Here is an 18,282-nt window from a genome sequence, read left to right as displayed (position 1 = left end):
CATAGATATAGTGGATAATTTACAAATGAAAAAATTGCAGCAAAAAGGGCATTAGTTTTTATTTAGGATAATGTTAATCAATTTTAATTAGGACTGCTTAAATATGAATTATTTACTGCTTAGAAATGAATTCATCACTAATCCCTTTTTTTGCTGCAATTTTTTGATTTGTAAATTATTCACTATATCTATTATTGCGCGTATATAATGCTCTAAATCGCATTTATTACGAACCACCCCATAATATGTTATGATGCTAGAAAAGTAATTAGCTATTAGTTAATGCTGTTGTTTTTTTTCAGTTACCAACGACAGCGACGTTTAAAGATGCAGAGAACTAAAAAGACCCTACGCCTCGCAAATGAAAACCAAGTGGAACTTTCTGGTAATTCTTATGTTAAATTTTCAAACACGACAATTGTCAAGCATAGATCTAACATTGGGCCAGGAAAAATTAATCAAATTTAAGACGCATCATCCGCTATTGAGCCTGCTAATTCAGATAGTGAAGCAGAGCCACAGATATTTCAAACATTATTACCGGTACCTCCAAACTTGCCAATTGTTGAAGAGCAAAATGTGATGTCTCCATCAGCGCTGTTTTTAAGTACCTGTGACCCGGAAGCTATGGCCCAACTCTCACCCGGGCTCTCACCAATTAAGTCATCAAATTTTCAAGATGACGAAGTTATACCAATTATTATTGAGATTTTCAAACTCGGAAGTTGAATCAGCAAATATGTTGTTTGACCTTGACTCTATTTCTGATAAAAATTCCGAAGCCAACTATAAAAATAAGACACTCAAGCAATAACTGAACCGAATGATGTATTTACTGAAACAACTGAAGATCTAGCTACAAATGGAGAAGAACTGCAATCAGACGCAAACACCGGTGATGGAAACAACGTAGAAAATATGGAAGTTACTGAAACAGCTGAAGATGTAACTACAAATGAAGAACTGCAAATAGACGCAAACATTGCAGATGAAAACAACTTAGAAAATAAGGAAGTTACAAAAAAAGGAAAACCACGAAAACGGAAAATAAAGTAAGCAAGGGAAACAAAAGATGTAGTATGTGCAAAAAAAAGCAAAAAAATAAAGAGAAGCATAAAGTTAGACCACCCTGCAAAGATACTTGCAAAAGAAAATGTCCCACAAAAATAACTACGGCTAGACGAGAGGTTATTAACGAAGAATTTTGGAATCAAGAATTGATAGCAAGAAGGTTATTTATTCTTCACACTACTAAAAAAATAGATGTAAAAAGAAGGACGGCAAATACCTTAAAAGAAGACTCGAGGAGAAATAAAACAATAAACTTTTATCTGAAAGATGATAAAGGAGATTCTTTGCAATTATGTAAGACATTTTATTTGTCAACATTAGGGTATAACAGTCATAATGACACAATTATAAAGCTAGTGTGTAATTCCACGGCTATGTCAGTAGAAAAAGACAAACGAGGCTTACATCCAAAACACAAAAAAGTTGATCGACAAGCCATATATGATCATATTCAAAAATATCATCCAAGCGTGTCACACTACAGGCGAGAACACGCCCCAAATAAATTATACTTACCCTCCGATATAACAGTTAAACAAATGCACTCTGACTTTGTTGAAAATAATCCCACTATTGAATGTTCATATGAACTTTATAGAAATGTGGTTAAACAAAAAAAATATTTAATTTGCACATCTCGGCCACGAGGAATGTGGAATATGTGAATGCTTTAAGTTGCATAATGAAGCACATTCAAAAGAAAATTTGTGTTTGGGTTGCGAAAATTGTCAACAATGGGACAAACATATTAAAAAATCCAATATTGCCCGTCAGATGTATAGAAATGATGTTCAAAATTTCATCGAGTCTACAACATTATATTTTTTCGCAGACTTACAGAAAGTGATAATGTTACCTAGGCTGGACATGTTCAAAAGTGTTCTTCAACGAATTATTGCTTTTAATGAAAGTTTTGTGCCAATCGGAAAAAGTTCTAGACAAAAACCTTTTGCAGTAATATGGCATGAAGTCACTGCAGGCCGAAAAAAAGAGGAAATGATTAGCGCCTATTTTCAGTTTTTTCTGTACCATCGGGATCAGAATGACATTGTGCTTTGGCTTGACAATTGCAGTGGACAAAACAAGAACTGGGCGTTGTTTTCGTTTCTAGTGTACCTAATAAATTCAGACCATGTTAGAACTGAAAGAATAACCTTAAAATATTTTGAACCTGGACATACTTTCATGTCTGCGGACCATTTTCACCACCAGGTTGAAAATTCCTTAAAAAAGCAAAAAAAAACATACGACTTTCGAGAGTTTGAAACTGCAGTATCAAAAGCGAACTCTGAAAAAGTTATTACAAAATCAATGGATTTTTCTGATTGTTTTTAATTGAAAAGATCATTTCTCAAAGGCAGTTGTGAATAGATTGAGGTCCAGAGTGTATATAGCAGATCTTGTAGTAGCTGCAAAACGCGGCTGTCTTCACTTGAAATACAAAGATCATTTTATGAACGAGGAATTTAAAGAGCTAAATTTTTTAAAAGTTTCTTTGGCTAAAAATAGGCAGCAAATGCCAGAACCTGAAAAATACACAAAAAATCGGGGGATACCTACGTTAAAACGTGATAATATATTAAAAAATTTGTCTTCTGTTATGCCCAAAGATAGACTTAAATTTTGGGAGAATATTCCAATTTCTGATTCGTCCAATTACCTCATTGAAACTTTTGAATAAAGCTGATTGTTAATATCCATATTAAAACTTAGAATGAATGTGTTTGTTTTTTGTATGAGAGTGTTTGTTTTTTTGTATTCAGAAACGATTATTATTTTTGTTTGGCAAATTTGTAAGAGTTAAGTTTATACAATGACTCTGTATTTTTTCTATGTTATAGGCGTTATAGCATAACATAAATACATTTCTTTAAAAAAGACAAATTATTTTATTTCATTGGTGCAAAAAAATATATATATTTACTACAAGTAAAGATTTAAAGCTAAAATAATTTCTAGTTTTTATAGAATATAGTACCTTTAAATACCGTAACTAATTTGTTTTGCAGTTAAGCTTTTTTGGTTACAATGAGCGGCTTAAGAAATATTGCTTTATTAACTTTAAAAGCCGTAAGTGCATTTTAAGCTTACTGTTAAAATTCAGGAATGTTAAAATTATTTCTATTCATTTTTTTATCACAAAATTAACAAATAAAATATATTTTAGAAATAATTAGGACATAATTCACGCCATTATAGAGGAATACGCGTTTTAACCGTTTTCTCAAAACAGAAATTTTGCAGATACGGCACTCTCTTTTACGACGGCAGTATTGGCATCAGTAGGACTTACCAGTAAACAGGTATATCGACGTAAAAGTGTTTGATGACCTCTTGAAGGTTCGCAGCGACAAAGACGAAGTATACACAGCAAAAGCCCATTTGTGTTATGAAGAGGAAAATGTTTATTAAGTTCCTATAAGTAAACAGTGTAATGTTAAATTAAATTTACATTCGTAGTACTCACTTTGCCAATCGGGCGTATTTTTGTAAAAACTCGGGGCCAGTTTGAAATGCTGCCTCGACTACCTCGGAGAAATTCAACGATGGAGACTGGGTTCTCCTGCAGAGTTCCCTGGAACATTCGACTAACATGTGCATGCAATGGGTGCAGATTACCCCCATTGTCATCGTTCCAAACAGTCCTATTACCTAGAAATTAATTATAAGTAAACTTAAGATTAATTTAATGGCAGATTTTTTAAAAGAATTTAATGAGCAGCAGAAAAAATCAAGATTTTTTTGCATCATGCTTGTTGATTCTTGAAGAAACTCTGTTGACTGGAGCCTGTAAACAATACGTTGTTCAACAGGAGGATTTATATAGTGTGATGTAGTCTGATCAGTAGAAAGAAATGTACCTGATGCTGATAATTAACTTGATAAGACCCGTGCCAAACATTTTCAAGCCTATTGATATTTATCTGATAGTTAGGAGGCCATATTATTATGATATTGGCATATTAAAGTATAAAGATGCCTAGAGATATATGTATATATAAGATTTAAATACAGGACTTTTACTAAATCCTTAAATGCTCTCTACCAAGCTCAACATTCTGTTTGCTTTTGAGTGTATAATGAGAAAAACGAAGCTTAATGTCCAAATAGAAACTAACGTTGCGTTATTAATTGAGTATTCTACAGGTCACAGACTCCTCTTTCTACTGAATCTTACGATTAGTAGTATAATTAACATTTAAGAGACATGCCATTTACTTGGCACCAAGAAAAGATTATATTAATGCCGTTTTGAAGAATTTCAATATCTAAAGGAGATCAGACTTGCCTCTACAGTAAGAGATCGTTTATAAATATATTAGAGTAAGGGCGACAAATATGGAATAGGTCAGTAATATGGAATAGTTGTAAACCAGAAAAAGTAGCAAGCGCTCTCTATTAATTGCACGTTGAAAGTGTCGAAGTCCATTCATCTAAGGTTTTTTTTTCGACCGGTCTCTAGTTTGTTTTGTTGGCTCACCGTGGACAGTCGTTTTTTTTGCAGATCTTGCTGTTTCCGTGTGTTAGCGATAAAATACTTATTTTTTTATTCAAACTGTTTTGCATTTGTGATAGTTCAAACATCATAGTTTACAATAGTTTTTAGGTAAGTTTGTTTTTTAACATAGAAATATTTTTTAGAATATTATAAGATTAGGTTATGAGGGTCACTAATATGGAATTTTTTAAGTATATATTTTTTAAATATGGAATAGTATTCCATATTAGTATCGCATTAAGAATACTAAAATAGTGATATTTTGTTGCTATAAAAGCATTTCTAAATTTGCTTTTATACTAAATAATATAGCAGAAAAGAGGCCATTGTAAACCTATTAAATCTTGTGCTCTGCGTTAGAACCCTGAAATGATGAAATAAAACTATGTGACTTTTTTTATTTCAGTATGGCGTCAAAAGGTAGTCGAAAAGGAAAATGTTACGAAAAAAATTATATGATACAAGCAATTTGTGCTATTAAGGAACAGAAAATGGGGTACCTGCAGGCAGCCAAAACTTACAACGTTCCCAGAACAACCCTTTTTAGACACTGTCCGAAAAAAGAAGATCCAGAAGGTCGACCAACAGTGCTTACAAAAGAACTAGAAGCTGAACTTATAAGGTACTTACTTTATATGGAAAGTAAGTATTTTGGTTTAACCAGAAACGACATAAGGAATATGGCATATCAGCTTGCTGTTAAAAATAATCTGCCAAATCTTTTTGGTCAAGAAACAGCTGGAAAAGGCTGTTTATGAGACGGCACTCAGATACATTGTCATTTAGAAGACCTACAGGCACATCTTTTGCTAGAGCCAACGTTCAGTCATTTTTTACTATATTAACGAATGAATATGAAAAACATAACTATTCAGCAGACCGCGTTTTCAACGTTGACGAGAGTGGTCTCTCTATAGTGCCTTCAAAGATACCAACCAGAAGTAATTGCACGTAAAGGTAAACGACGAATTGGTAGCATGACGAGGCTCAATAATTACAGTAGTATTTTGTATGAGTGCAGGGGGCAATTTTGTTCCACCCTTAGTTATATTCCCCAGAAAAAAACTTACGCCCGCAGCTTACAAAGGGGGCTCCACATGGGAGAAAGTTCGAATGTCATCCATTAGGGTGAATACAAAATAACATTTTTACAAAATGGTTTGAACACTTTGTAGCGACAATAAAGCCTACACCTGAATCTCCAGTTTTGCTCGTATTAGACGGTCATAACTCGCATACTCGCAATATTGATGTCATTAATATGGCCACAGAAAATAGTGTTACGATTGTGTGCTTACCGCCACATTCGACACCTAAACTTCAGCCCCTTGACAAATCTTTTATGGGACCATTCAAACCTCATTACAGTGAGGAGATAAGAACGTGGGTACGACAAAATGCCGGACCAGTAACTGTATTTGATGTGATGGAAATTTTCGGCAAGGCTTATTTAAGAGTTCAGCGTTAATGGTTTTAAAGCCACCGGAATTTTTCCCCTTAATCCAAATGTCTTTCGTGAATCTGACTTTCTTACCTCCGAAACTATCAAAAAAGATGAAGTTGATGCTGTTGTCCCTCTTCCAGTACCTCAAGATACTGAAAATCCGACGCCACCAACAAATATTGTAACTCCTGAGATGGTCTCGCCTGTCCCAATCATTTATTAAAAAAACCAGCAACCAAGGACGAAAAGCAGGGAAAGCTGCCGTAATAACTGCGTCACCTTACAAAACAGAATTGGAATCATCCGCAAAAGCATCTGTTTCAACTACATCAAAACTTCAAGTTAAAAAACAAATTTGGCAGAGTAAAACATGCTTGACTGATTCCGATACTCCCAGCACGTCAACAGCCATCGCATCAAGAAGTCAAGCTAAGCGTAAGACAAAAAATTTGGGATACAGTTCAGAAAAATCAAGTAGCTCCTCTGAAGAAGACTCTGTGGCAGATGATGACTCAGATGATTCATTATGTACTGGCGAAAATGGTGAAAAAGTTCCGGATGCTTCTGATAATCCAGAGCGCTTGTTTTCTGGTGGAAAGTTTTTGGAAAGCATAAAATCCGAGAAACAGTGGATACAGTGCAAATCCTGCAACTCATGGTGTCATTTGCAATGTACCTCATATGTATCTGGCATTTATATTTGCGATTTCTGCCAATAGATTTAGTATTTAGTTTAGTTTTCTAAGTATTCCATATTGGTGACCCTATTTTTAAAAAAGGGAAATATTAATATTTTAGTTTATTTATTACGATTTATGAAAGGTTTTTATTTTTTACAAATACAAGTTATAATAGCTTAATATAACATGTTTTTTTAATTACTTTTAATATTTTTGTGTAAAAAAAATAAAAAAAAGTTCTTATAATTTTGCAGGTTTAAAGAAAGTATTCCATATTTGTCGCCCTTAATCACTCTAAACATGAGAAGAACAAGATGCGAACCTTGTGGAACTCCTGGAAAAGCCTTAAGGCATCGAAACAAGCAACCTTCACTTGCCACTCATTGTTGGTATAGTAATACAATGGTAAAAGAAATGGGATTTTGTGGACGCAAAAACAGAATAAACAATTGTTACAAGGATGGAACAAGGGCCAATTAATTACACAGATACATCCTTGTGAATATTCTAAAGATGTGTGTAATAAATTAACGTATGATTGTAACACAGACTTAGAGGCTATAGTATTTACCTTCTTCAATAAATATTTTTTTTTTATATTTGAATTTAAGAATGAGACCAGTGTCTTCTTTTATTTCAAAACTTGAAAAGATCTGGAGTAAACTAAAACAGACAGGAGAGGAATTATCTGAACAAATCATAGAAGTAAAGGTTCTTATAGCATTTTCGGAAGAATATAAACCCTTAAAGGCAACTACAGCTACATTTAAAATGCTGTGTGTCAAAAATTTGGCCATGTGGTTAAACACTGTTTTTTTTTTCAGAAAAAATACCTAATAAGGTAATAAAAGAACGTGCACATTGCAAAAAAGAGGTCGTTTGATACAATAGTGCTGGCTTATGAAAAACAGCAATGGAAGAAATGAAAACATAAGGAAAAAAATAGAATTCTAGTGAGGAATAATGCTATTCAATCATCAATTCAAGTTTATCAAATTTGCCAGAATTTAATTTTCATCTATTATTATAGCAGGATGTGCATGAAACAAAGGGTACATTATATTATTGAAAAATGTAAATTTGTAGTTAAAAATGGTCAAGTTGAGACCATAGCATTAGACACCAAGAGAGAATAACTTATATTAAATGCAGTTTTCACAACAAAATAATCTGGAAAGTTTTGGGAATATTTTAGTTCCAGAAAGTTCTTTGGATGTGAAAAGCTTTGAAACTGGTTGTTTGAAAAGAATGTATGAATGGTACTGCTGAAACAATAGACACTTTAAGTAGTTGACATTGTAGGGGAGAGGGGAGTAAAACGATCCCTGCGGGTTGAAATGATCCCGCAATTTAAAAGTTCCCATTTTATGCAAAATAAGCGTAATATTGACAACAATGTTCTGGGCGAAGAGGTTATAAATAGACCACAAAAGGTATTTGTTTTGTTTTATTTATTTTTTTAACAATGTGACTGATCCATCTTCTTCTTGCGTTGTTTTGTTGAGGAAGGGATGCTGAGTTGATTTGTGGTTTTTGTTTTCAATTAATATATGTCAATTAATTTTCATTTAACAAATGCGGTACTGCATGTCACTTTGGGGTAAAACGATCCTCTAAGCGTGGGGCAAAACGATCCCGTTTTAAAAAGGGGATCATTTTACCCCCTAGTTCTTACCAAATTGTTGTAAATCCTAATTTTTATTTACAAACTCATTTTACGTCGTATTCTTACAGGATGCCACGAACATGTAAGCGAATAACCAATAGGCAAAATTGGGATGCTGAGCACATGAAAAATGACATAGCAGAAGTTAAGCAAGGAATGCCTGCGAAAACCGCTGCCCGAATCTTTAACGTACCAAGAATGTCGCTTAAACGGCGTGTAATGGACAATAATAAGGTAGCAAAGCTAAAGATAAAGTCATTTGGGAGCTGCCACCCTGTATTTTCGCCGGAACAAGAGCAAGAGTTAGTAACTCATAGTTACCTAGATTTTGACAGCAGGATGTATGGACTCACAACTCGTGATTTGCGACAACTAGCTTATCATCTTGTTAAAAAGAACGAAATTCCCCACAAGTTTTCTCATGTAGAAAAAGCTGCTGGTAAAGATTGGTTAAGCGGTTTTAGAAGAAGACCTCCAGAGATTTCCTTGAGGTGTTCTGAAGCGACGTCAGCTGATAGGGCAAGAGCCTTTAATAAACCAGTTGTGACAAAGTTCTTCAATTTGTTGAAAGAGATTTACTCTAAAAATATTTATGCGCCTCACCGAATTTTTAACGTAGACGAGAAAAGGTTTCAAACAAGTGGCAAGGGTAACATCAGCGGAGCGTGGGGTTTCGACAACAGCGGTGGTTTGTGTATCAGCTGCTGGAAGTTTTGTCCTACCGATGCTTATTTTTAGTAGAAAGCGAATGAAGGCCAAACTAACAGATGGAGCTCCTCCGGGTACCATTTTTGCGTGTAATGAAAGTGGTTGGATGCGTACCGAAGTTTTTAAGCAGTGGTTTACTCACTTCGTATCTTTCGTCAAGCCGAGTAAGGATGCGCCAGTGTTACTTATATTAGATGGACATTTATCGCACACAAGAAATCTCGAATTTATTTTAAGTGCCAGAGAAAACTTTGTAACCATCTTGTGTTTACCTTCACACTGTACTCACAAGCTGCAGCCGTTTGACGTTGCTGTTATGGGTCCCCTTAGTGTTTATTTAGACCAAGCATTGGAAAAATGGTTAAACCATCATCCTGGTAGAACCGTGACGGTGTTTCAAATAAGTCAAATATTTTGCGAAGGCTACTTAAAGGCTTGCATACCATCAAATGGGATAAACGGGTTTCGTAAAACTGGCATATTTCCAGTTGACTCAGAGGTTTTTTCAGATGTTGACTTTTTGGCCGCTGAAGTAACCGATCAAATACCTAGTGAGACTGATGAAACTGTAGAAGATGTGGCACCAGTTTCCAATCCACGTAACCCATTGACAGATATATCCAATATAGCTTCTGATAATGATGCTAGTGATTCAAACGATCCGTACTTGAATCCTGAGCCTGGGCCCAGCTCAAAACGAGATGAACAAATAAATTCATCTTTTTCAGTGACACCACAAAAATATCAACCATTTCCAAAAATTCAAGGCAAGAGAAACACAAGAAAGAGAAAGTCTTGCGGAAGTGCAGTCTTGACCAGCACGCCATACAAAACTGCGCTTGAAGAAAGTATCAAGAAAAAGGAAGTAAAAGAAAACACAATTAAAACAAAAAAGAGAAATGACAAGAAGACACTAAAGCAGAAGACGCCGAAAAATGGAAATAAAATAAAAGAAAGCTTTCCAACTCTTCGGATTCGGAAGACGAGACAAATCCAACTTGTCTTTACTGCTGTGAAGAATATTTTACATCAGTTAATGGTTGGATTCAATGCAAAAAGTGTTTAGAATGGGCTCACGAATTGTGTGCGGGTATTGAAGAAGATGAGGATGAATTTATTTGCGAACATTGCTCCGATGTTCCTTTAGCACTAGCAAAAGTTCAGAGAAAGCTTAGGTTTTAAATACAGTTTATCTCGGTATTATACTGTCAGAGTATTTTTTTTTTAAGTTTTTTGTAGAAGGGATCGTTTTACCCCCAGTACGCGGGTAAAATGATCCCTTTGCGACTTTTATGATTTTGTTAAATTTTTAAAAAGTAAATAATTTTTTTTTTGTTAAAAGTGTGGTTTTATTAAGAGAAATTACTCTTTTATAGGCCTATTCTATCAAACTGAAGTTTAAAGAAAATATTTTCCCATTTTAAAGTATTTTTTCCTTAGGGGGATTATTTTACCCCTCTCCCCAAGTTCAATATACACCAACATGTGGAGTATGAAAAATAATGTTGAATTTGCTAATGAAAGATTTGTATTTGAGCAATGCTTAACTGGGAAGCAGTACATACTTCCATAGCTGCCGAACTATTGGAGCTAGTACATACTAAGGCTTGCGGAACAATGGAGGAGGAACCTGGGGAGCAAGATTCTTTTATTTTATTGAAGTATGATTTTACAAACTATCAATATGAGTATTTTTTGAAGAGTAAATCAGAAGTTGCGAAAAAGCTAGGGAATTTTATATCCTTAGCCGAAAAAGATGGCAACAAGGCAATGGAACAGCCTACAAAATGAAGATAAGAACAAAGATGAAGTGAAAGATATTTTCTACTAAATCATAGAAAGGGTAAAAAAAATATATATATATAAGGCAAGATTGGTTGTTATAGGGTTTTAACAAAAAGATGGGTCTTTTACTGATATCTATTTCTATCTAATTTTTTTCATGAGCTTTACTCCCAGATAAATGATGGTGGAGTTTTGGCGGCAGTTTTTTTGTGATTTGTCGAAGGCTTTCGATTGTGTCTGCCATAGGATTCTGCTGCGGAAGCTTCATCATTATGGATTTCGGGGAGTTTCATCTTCTTGGTTTGCTTCCTATCTGCAAGATCGGCAACAACGAGTGCTTGTAGGATCTAAGTACTCTGATTACCATCCTATCACCTTGGGAGTTCCTCAGGGTTCAGTTTTGGGGCCTATACTTTTTCTCCTATATACATAAATGATCTTGCCAATCTTAATGTACGGGGGAAATTTACTCTATTTGCCGATGATACCACACTTCTTTGGCACAGCCCAAACGCAGATACTCTGCGAACTACATTAGCAACTGATCTTCAGGCAGTAAATCTCTGGTTTGAATCAAACTTGCTGTCACTAAATCCTCAAAAAACCAAATTATTGTGTTTTAAGTGTGCTCTAGACCACATGCTAATACAAAACAGTTTGATAATACAAAATTTTTGGGTATATTCATTGACAGAGAACTCAGATTTGAAGAGCATATCCTCGGTACTTGCAAAAAGGTGTCTGCAGGTTGTTTTGCAGTCAGAGTGGCTACCCTGGAGCTTGGCATGGAGTTTGGAAGATCTGTATATTTTTCATTAATTGAATCCCACCTTAGGTATGCCATTTGCTTCTGGGGTGATGCAGCTGCCTACCTTCTACAAATGCTGCTTGTTTTACAGAAGCGTGCTGTACGTTACATCTGTGGGGCTAAACCAAGAGATTCCTGTCGCCCATTATTTGTGAGGCTGGGCATACACACTGTCTTTTCTCTCTACATTCAGGAAGTGGTCTGTTTACTTTTTGCAAATCGCTTTAAATTTATAACCCCAAATCCAAGATACTTAACGCGTCAAGTGAACGATCTAAATCTTCCAATCCCCTCCTCCACATTAGCTAAAAAATCTATTTTCTACGAGGGAATCAAAATTTTCAATCGTTTACCAGGTGGAATCAGGGAGGCAAACACTTTTAAACGTAAATTGAAAATACTTTTGACCGAAAAATGTTACTATTCACTGGATGAATACTACGTCGACACATTCTAATTTTCCCTAAGTGTAAGTTAACAGTATTTGAATTTTAATTGATTTGTTTGTATGGTTAGAATTCTTTGCTGTCTTATACTTGAGGGGATAATTGTGGAATTTAATTTACTTTTTATGTATTTTTTTCTGCTGTTCTTATGTATTGTTTTCTGATGTTTGTTTTGGAACTCGAGTGTGTATGGGGTGTAGTGGTTAAGTTTAGTGGTAGTAATTTAAGGTAGCTTTGTTTAGAACAATTTTTCTTTGTTAATAACAATAAAGCATGTTTTTTTTATTTTCTCCACGACCACCACACCAAATCTTTGCTAATAATGTTGATTCCTTTCACAGCTTTTATAATCGGACTGACATTCAATGTTTGGTGCATTTTAATTGATTGTCGCAAATATGACCCCTAGATATAAGTTTCTACCTATTCTATATTGATATTGTTTATTCTTAAGTTATAGTTTAGAGAGCTGCCTTTAAAAACCATTATGGCTTGACTCCATTTAATATTTAATACAATTTGCGGAAGTTATACGAAAACTACTTGTTTTGTTTTTAAAATAAAATTTGCAATTTTCTAGAACATAACCTAAACCTGCCAATATATTATTAGGTTAAGAAAAATGTCATTTGTCATGTGTGTCATTCATGCAATGTTGCCACACTTACCCATCCGGCATTCCTAAAAGCGTCAGGCATGGCCAAAATCCCGGTACCGATGTTCCCTTTCAGCAAGTGCACCATGGTGTCGAAATTGCTGGTCGGATGCTCGACGTTTCGGTTACCAAGGAAGTCATCGTCAGACACCACGTTATCCAAGTCCACGACCGAGTTGCCGATGTTTTGATGGTGTTCCGAGTCCAAAAGACGCACTTTCTCCTCACTTTTCGTGGACATTTTTGCCGGTTTAAAGGGCGGCGAAGGGTCCTAAAATGTTGTTAATAATTCGTGTGATTCATATTTTATAGAAGAATGGCGACGTACAAATTACGGAGGATTGAAATCATCAATCAAATGCATGCAATTTTATAAAATTTACAACATAATTTATCGTGCATGACCTACGCATAACTGGACCTTAAAACCGCCTTTAACCGGTTAACATATATAACGCAATCCAGACTGGACCGCGGCATTATCTCCGAGTGGCTTGAGAATAAAATAAATAAATGTCCACTCATTTATTAAATATTTGTATATGCCAGTTTGCCAACCAACTGTTAACGATAACGATGCAATGTTATCGCTGCAACGGAAACTTTCAGGTCTGCATAATATGAGACGAGTTTGTTTTTTTAGGTAAGAGGGTTATCGGTTATCGAGGGTGAAAAATTGGGAAAATTCCGTTATAGGTTTAAAAGTTTACTGAACTGGGAGCTTGGAAATAATATAAGATTTAATTGGTCTTATAACGTAACCGATGACATTCAAAGAATGAAAAATTAAAATGTTTAACGTGGTAACTTCGATTAGACCAATGACAGAAGCATGATGAAAAATTCAAATTTCCCGCCAAATTTCTTTGACGTTTTCTTGAACAAACTAAGCTATAAACGTCAAACTTTGTTAAAACATTTCGGGTATAGAATTACAATTTTCATAGACTCAATGCGTATATTCCAAAGTCCCTAAAACGGTCATTTGGCTATGTAAGGCTATTTTAAGGTACGAAATTTATTGGTATACCATATTTCAATCATAGCCAACTGTACAATTTAAAATATTCTTGTACAAGTGTTTAGTACGATTCCTAAAGAGAAAATGTACTAAAATAACATTGAAAGTGGAAGATTACGACGGAACGGTGAACCTTGCACGGTTATCAAATAAACAAAAAATGACGCTGTTTATTTTACCCCTTATCGCACTTCAATAAATAATACACATTATCAGGGCATGTGTGATCTTTTTTGACCAGTCAAGGTAATCCAAAATATTATTATTTGTTTTTTAAATATTTTGAATTTAGGTGTATGGATATAGAACGAAATCACCAGGGTAGGGTGCCCTCTAGCGGTCAAATATGTTGGATCATTTTTCGGACAAAACGGACTTTCAGGGTTAGAATCGTTAAAAGCAACCTTGTACATTTGACATTTGAGAAATTGATAAGTTGTAACAGTTGTCATTGACAAGAAATATTACAGGTTTCTGTCAAAAATATATATAGTTTGTTAATAAATTATAAGAACTTATAGAAGTTAATGTTATATCCTTTAATAATTATACGTTATTAATTTATTAAAATTAATTTTGATAAGACCTAAGTCGACACCGCGATTTAAAATTTTTAGGACTCTTTAGGAATCAGAAATAGCATCCTTTTTGGGCGCCATCTTTGTTTGTCAGCATTTACTTGTCATTATTAATTGATAAGTAATTATCAGGTTCCTGTTTAAAATATATAGTTTCTAGTTAAATTATGAACCAATATTGTGTGGTGTATTTTTATTATTTATTACATTTAACGAAGTATAATTTTCATTATAGTAACTTCAGACAAAACGGATTTTAGGGTTAGAATCGTCAAAAGTAACCTTGTCGTGCACATTTGAAAGTTGCGAAATTGATAAAGTATAGGAAGGAATCAATAATATTAAAGGCTTGTGTCAATAACTCCCAATAACACCCCTTGACATTTGATGGGATTTCTCATTTTTAGAATAGAAAACAAAAAAACATCGTTTTTGGAAGGGCATCTTTGTTTGACAGCGCTTACTTACTTGTCATTAATAATTGACAACAAATATTACAAGTTTCTGTCAAAAATATATAGTTTGTTATTAAATTATAGTTTATATTGTGTCGAGTACTGTTATTATGCATTAAATTAAAAAACATAAAATTTCTGCAACACCCCTTTAGTTACAACGAAATTTTTAATTTCTAGGGCTACAATCATTAAAAGTAAAATGGTCCAGCGCACTTGCCACTTGAGAAATTGATAAGTTGTAGTAAAGAATCTGCAATATTACAGGTTTGTGTCAATATAACTCCCATATGATTCTTGGCTCTATCATTTTTTAAAACATGAATAAAAAAAGCATCTTTTTTGTACGTCATCTTTGTTTGACAGTGCTTACTTGTCATTAATAATTGACAACAAATTTTACAGGTTTCTGTTAAAAATATATACATAGTTTGTTGTCAAATTATAAATAAATATTGTGTCGAGTATTTTTATTATTTATTAAATAGAAAGAAATATAACTTCTATAACACTCCTTGGCTCTTAACGGAATTTTGAAGATATGAATAAAAAAAAACATCTTTTTTGAAAACCAGCTTTGTTTGTCCGCGCTTACTTGTCATTATTAATTGACAAGAAATATTACTGCGTGGAATACTTTTATTATTTATTGCAATTATATAGTAATAGTACAAGGGCTGTTATAATTTCCATAACACCCCTTGACTAACAACGAAATTTTGAAATTTTAAGGTGCTTACTTGTCATTAATAGAAATATTACAATTTCTGTTGTAATCAATTATTTACATTTTATTTATTTATTCAAACTGACATAAATGGACATAACTGATTTTTAATTTTTATGACTCGAATCGAAAAAAAACTTCCTTTCCGTGTGCCATCTTTGTTTGACAGCGCTTACAAATAGCAACTGTCAAAAACTATTACAGGTTTCTGTAAAAAAATAAGCTGTTCGTTGATTACTTACGTAAAACTCCGTGAAACTCCCATACCCGCACTTTTTGCCTTCCATCTCGCTTAGTTCCACCAAATTAACACAAACAACTTACTATATACGATAATATTAAAAGAAGATAAGAGAGAGAGCCTGAATGTCTGCCGCACCACGGAGACCACTACATCTATTGGCGAGTTTATCGTACGGTCAGCCTTTATAGCTTTTGACCGATAAAAGTTGAACTTATCCCCACTACTCTATTATTTTCTATACTGCTAATATGTTGAAGTGGCTCAAGTTGGAAATATCAACGCTCTCTTCGTACTTGCGTGCGTGCGGCAAGTTATACTTTACCGCACTCTATTGGATTTTGAAAAAATCAATGCAGCAAAATGCTTTTCTTTTACACGCATGCGTCGAAAGGTCTATGACAAAGACGCCATTCTATGCCATGAATGCAGCAGTTTATTTAATTAATTAAACGTGCTTGAATCAAACGGATTCTTAATTAAAAACATGCACTAATTAAAATTGTTACGAAATTATTACTATCGCACATTCTTGGATAGGAAAAAGATCAAACAGCCGCGTATGTTCTGTGTGTGTAATAACATGTCGATGTTTGTGTGTCAATTTTTTTCGAAAATTTGTTGTTATTGGACGTATGTTATTTTGTTTATAGCAGGAAAGTATTTACATTAAAAATGTTGCAAACGAAATACAGGGTGTTCCAAACGATTAGAAAAAACCGTAAGCTATTATCCACATATATCAATCAATCAATATATGCTTTATTGTCATAAAATTAAATGTGTTGACAAAGCTGTAAAAAAGAAAAACATATACATAAACATGTAAAAAGGTTATTTAGCATGCTATGGTCCATCATCCTAAAGGCATTCTGCTTCCATGAATATGGTTTACCTATACCGGTAAAACAAACAACATCCCCATTCTTCAGAAATACTCCTCCAAGACTCTGAACCAAAACATACAAAGCTAATGTAATGTCAAGATTATCAATATGTATAACACAAACAGATATTATTCACTCCCGAAATATACAATTTTATTAAATGTAAAACTGTAAAAAAAAATGAATCACAGAAATAAATTAGGCAAAACGATATGGTGTAAAAAATATAAAGGATATACCTAAAGTCCTGCAAGAAAAAGGTAAAAATGACTAAAATCCGACAAAAATTCAGTTATTTCATAATAGCCCTTTGCAACTAAGAGTTTTTTAACACGTTTTCTAAAAAGTTTCTAGCTACCTATACCGTTCAAATCTGCAGGACGAAGATTAAAGAGTTTTTTACCATCAAATATAAAAGTTCTTTTGATCAGTGAACTTGTAGGCATAGGCAAGAGCACATCATTAGCTCGTCGACTGCTATATTGCCTATTAGTTTTGTTCACATTTCTAAATTTCTTATGAACGAGGCAAACAGATTCCAATATAAATAAGGCAGGAAGGGTTAGGATTTTATGAGTGATAAATAGCTGTTTGCAAGACTCTCCCATACTCACATTACACAGACGGCGCACAGTATTGCAACTTATAGGGAAATCAGGACAAAAATCATTATCACTAGATAAATGTTAAACTGACCACTTTTAAATTTTTATTTATACATGGACACTTTAACCAATAACATTAAATCATATTTTAAACAAAAAAATGCATTGGTGTCTCTATACAGGGTGAAACAAATCAGGACAAAAATCATTATTCAACTATAAGTTAAAGTAACCATTTTTTTTGTTTTATTTATATATGAATACTTTTACCAACAACCTATCAAATTATACATAGTTTGAATAGAAATTGGTGTCTTTATACAGGGTGAAAGAAAAAGAAGTTATTTACAACATTAAACATCTTCGGGTACATTATCATTTTCTAAAAGTAACGAATCTGTTTCTATATGGTCATTTAAATATTCTACAATATCCATATCCCACGTTATGGGTTTGTTTTGTTTTTTTGACAGATTTCTAAGATAAGCCAATTTAGGGTCGTAAGTTATCAAAAGGGTTCTAATGAGGTCTGTATTGCTTTGAATTCTCGATACTTTTCGTGTGTGATGTAAACGAATTTTTCTAAATTCTTTGTGTCTGGCTTCGAGAGCATCTTCTGCCAGCTGCCCTACAGCAGTGGCGTATCCAGGGCAATTGCCCCCTTTGCCCCCCCCCAGAAAAGCTAGGGAGAAAAAACATATATTGAGTTCTGCTAATAACGCAACATATTTAAGTAGTACAATACAAAACGAAATAATAAATGCATGTAACACAAATATTTTACGAAAAATAATAGCAGAAGTAAAATCTGCAATATATGATGCAGATGAGACAACTGATATTGCCAAAATAGAGTTTGTTCTTTGCGTTCGGTACGTATGCGATAATTTATCTATTAAAGAGTCCTTTCTTCAATTTATTCCGGTAACTTCAACGACTGGGCATAATTTAGCAAAAACAATTATCGAAAATTTGACAAACGGGTTTAGATTTAAATAATCTTAAA

The 18,282-nt window shown here is 33.9% G+C and overlaps 2 protein-coding genes across 7 annotated transcripts in view; one reads left to right on the top strand and one right to left on the bottom strand.

The window, feature by feature from the left end:
• LOC126739019 (dnaJ-like protein 60) overlaps positions 1 to 18,282 on the top strand; it is a 59,807-nt gene that overhangs the window by 24,285 nt on the left and 17,240 nt on the right. Inside the window, exon 7 of one of the 2 annotated variants that reach the window (XR_007661521.1) lies at positions 14,997 to 15,083. The exons of the other annotated variant lie outside the window; for it this stretch is intronic. The gene's annotated coding sequence lies outside the window, so the exon portion shown is untranslated. The remainder of the gene's footprint in view (positions 1 to 14,996; positions 15,084 to 18,282) is intronic. 2 annotated transcript variants of the gene reach the window in all.
• The window catches only part of LOC126739014 (proton-coupled amino acid transporter-like protein pathetic), a 45,598-nt gene that overhangs the window by 13,151 nt on the left and 14,165 nt on the right, over positions 1 to 18,282 (bottom strand). For 4 of the 5 annotated variants that reach the window (XM_050444544.1, XM_050444542.1, XM_050444543.1 and 1 more), the window contains 3 exons: positions 12,776 to 13,033; positions 3,539 to 3,723; positions 3,365 to 3,487 (listed from right to left, as the gene is read on the bottom strand). In XM_050444544.1, coding sequence (XP_050300501.1) covers positions 3,365 to 3,487; positions 3,539 to 3,723; positions 12,776 to 13,003 — 536 coding nt within the window. In that variant the 5' untranslated portion in view covers positions 13,004 to 13,033. Of the gene's footprint in view, positions 1 to 3,364; positions 3,488 to 3,538; positions 3,724 to 12,775; positions 13,034 to 15,785; positions 15,954 to 18,282 lie in introns of those variants that run through there. The other variant, XM_050444541.1, reaches the window with a different exon arrangement.

Source organism: Anthonomus grandis, chromosome 7, assembly GCF_022605725.1.
Source record: "Anthonomus grandis grandis chromosome 7, icAntGran1.3, whole genome shotgun sequence".
Lineage (NCBI taxonomy): Eukaryota > Metazoa > Arthropoda > Insecta > Coleoptera > Curculionidae > Anthonomus > Anthonomus grandis.
This window is presented reverse-complemented; position numbering and strand designations above follow the sequence as displayed.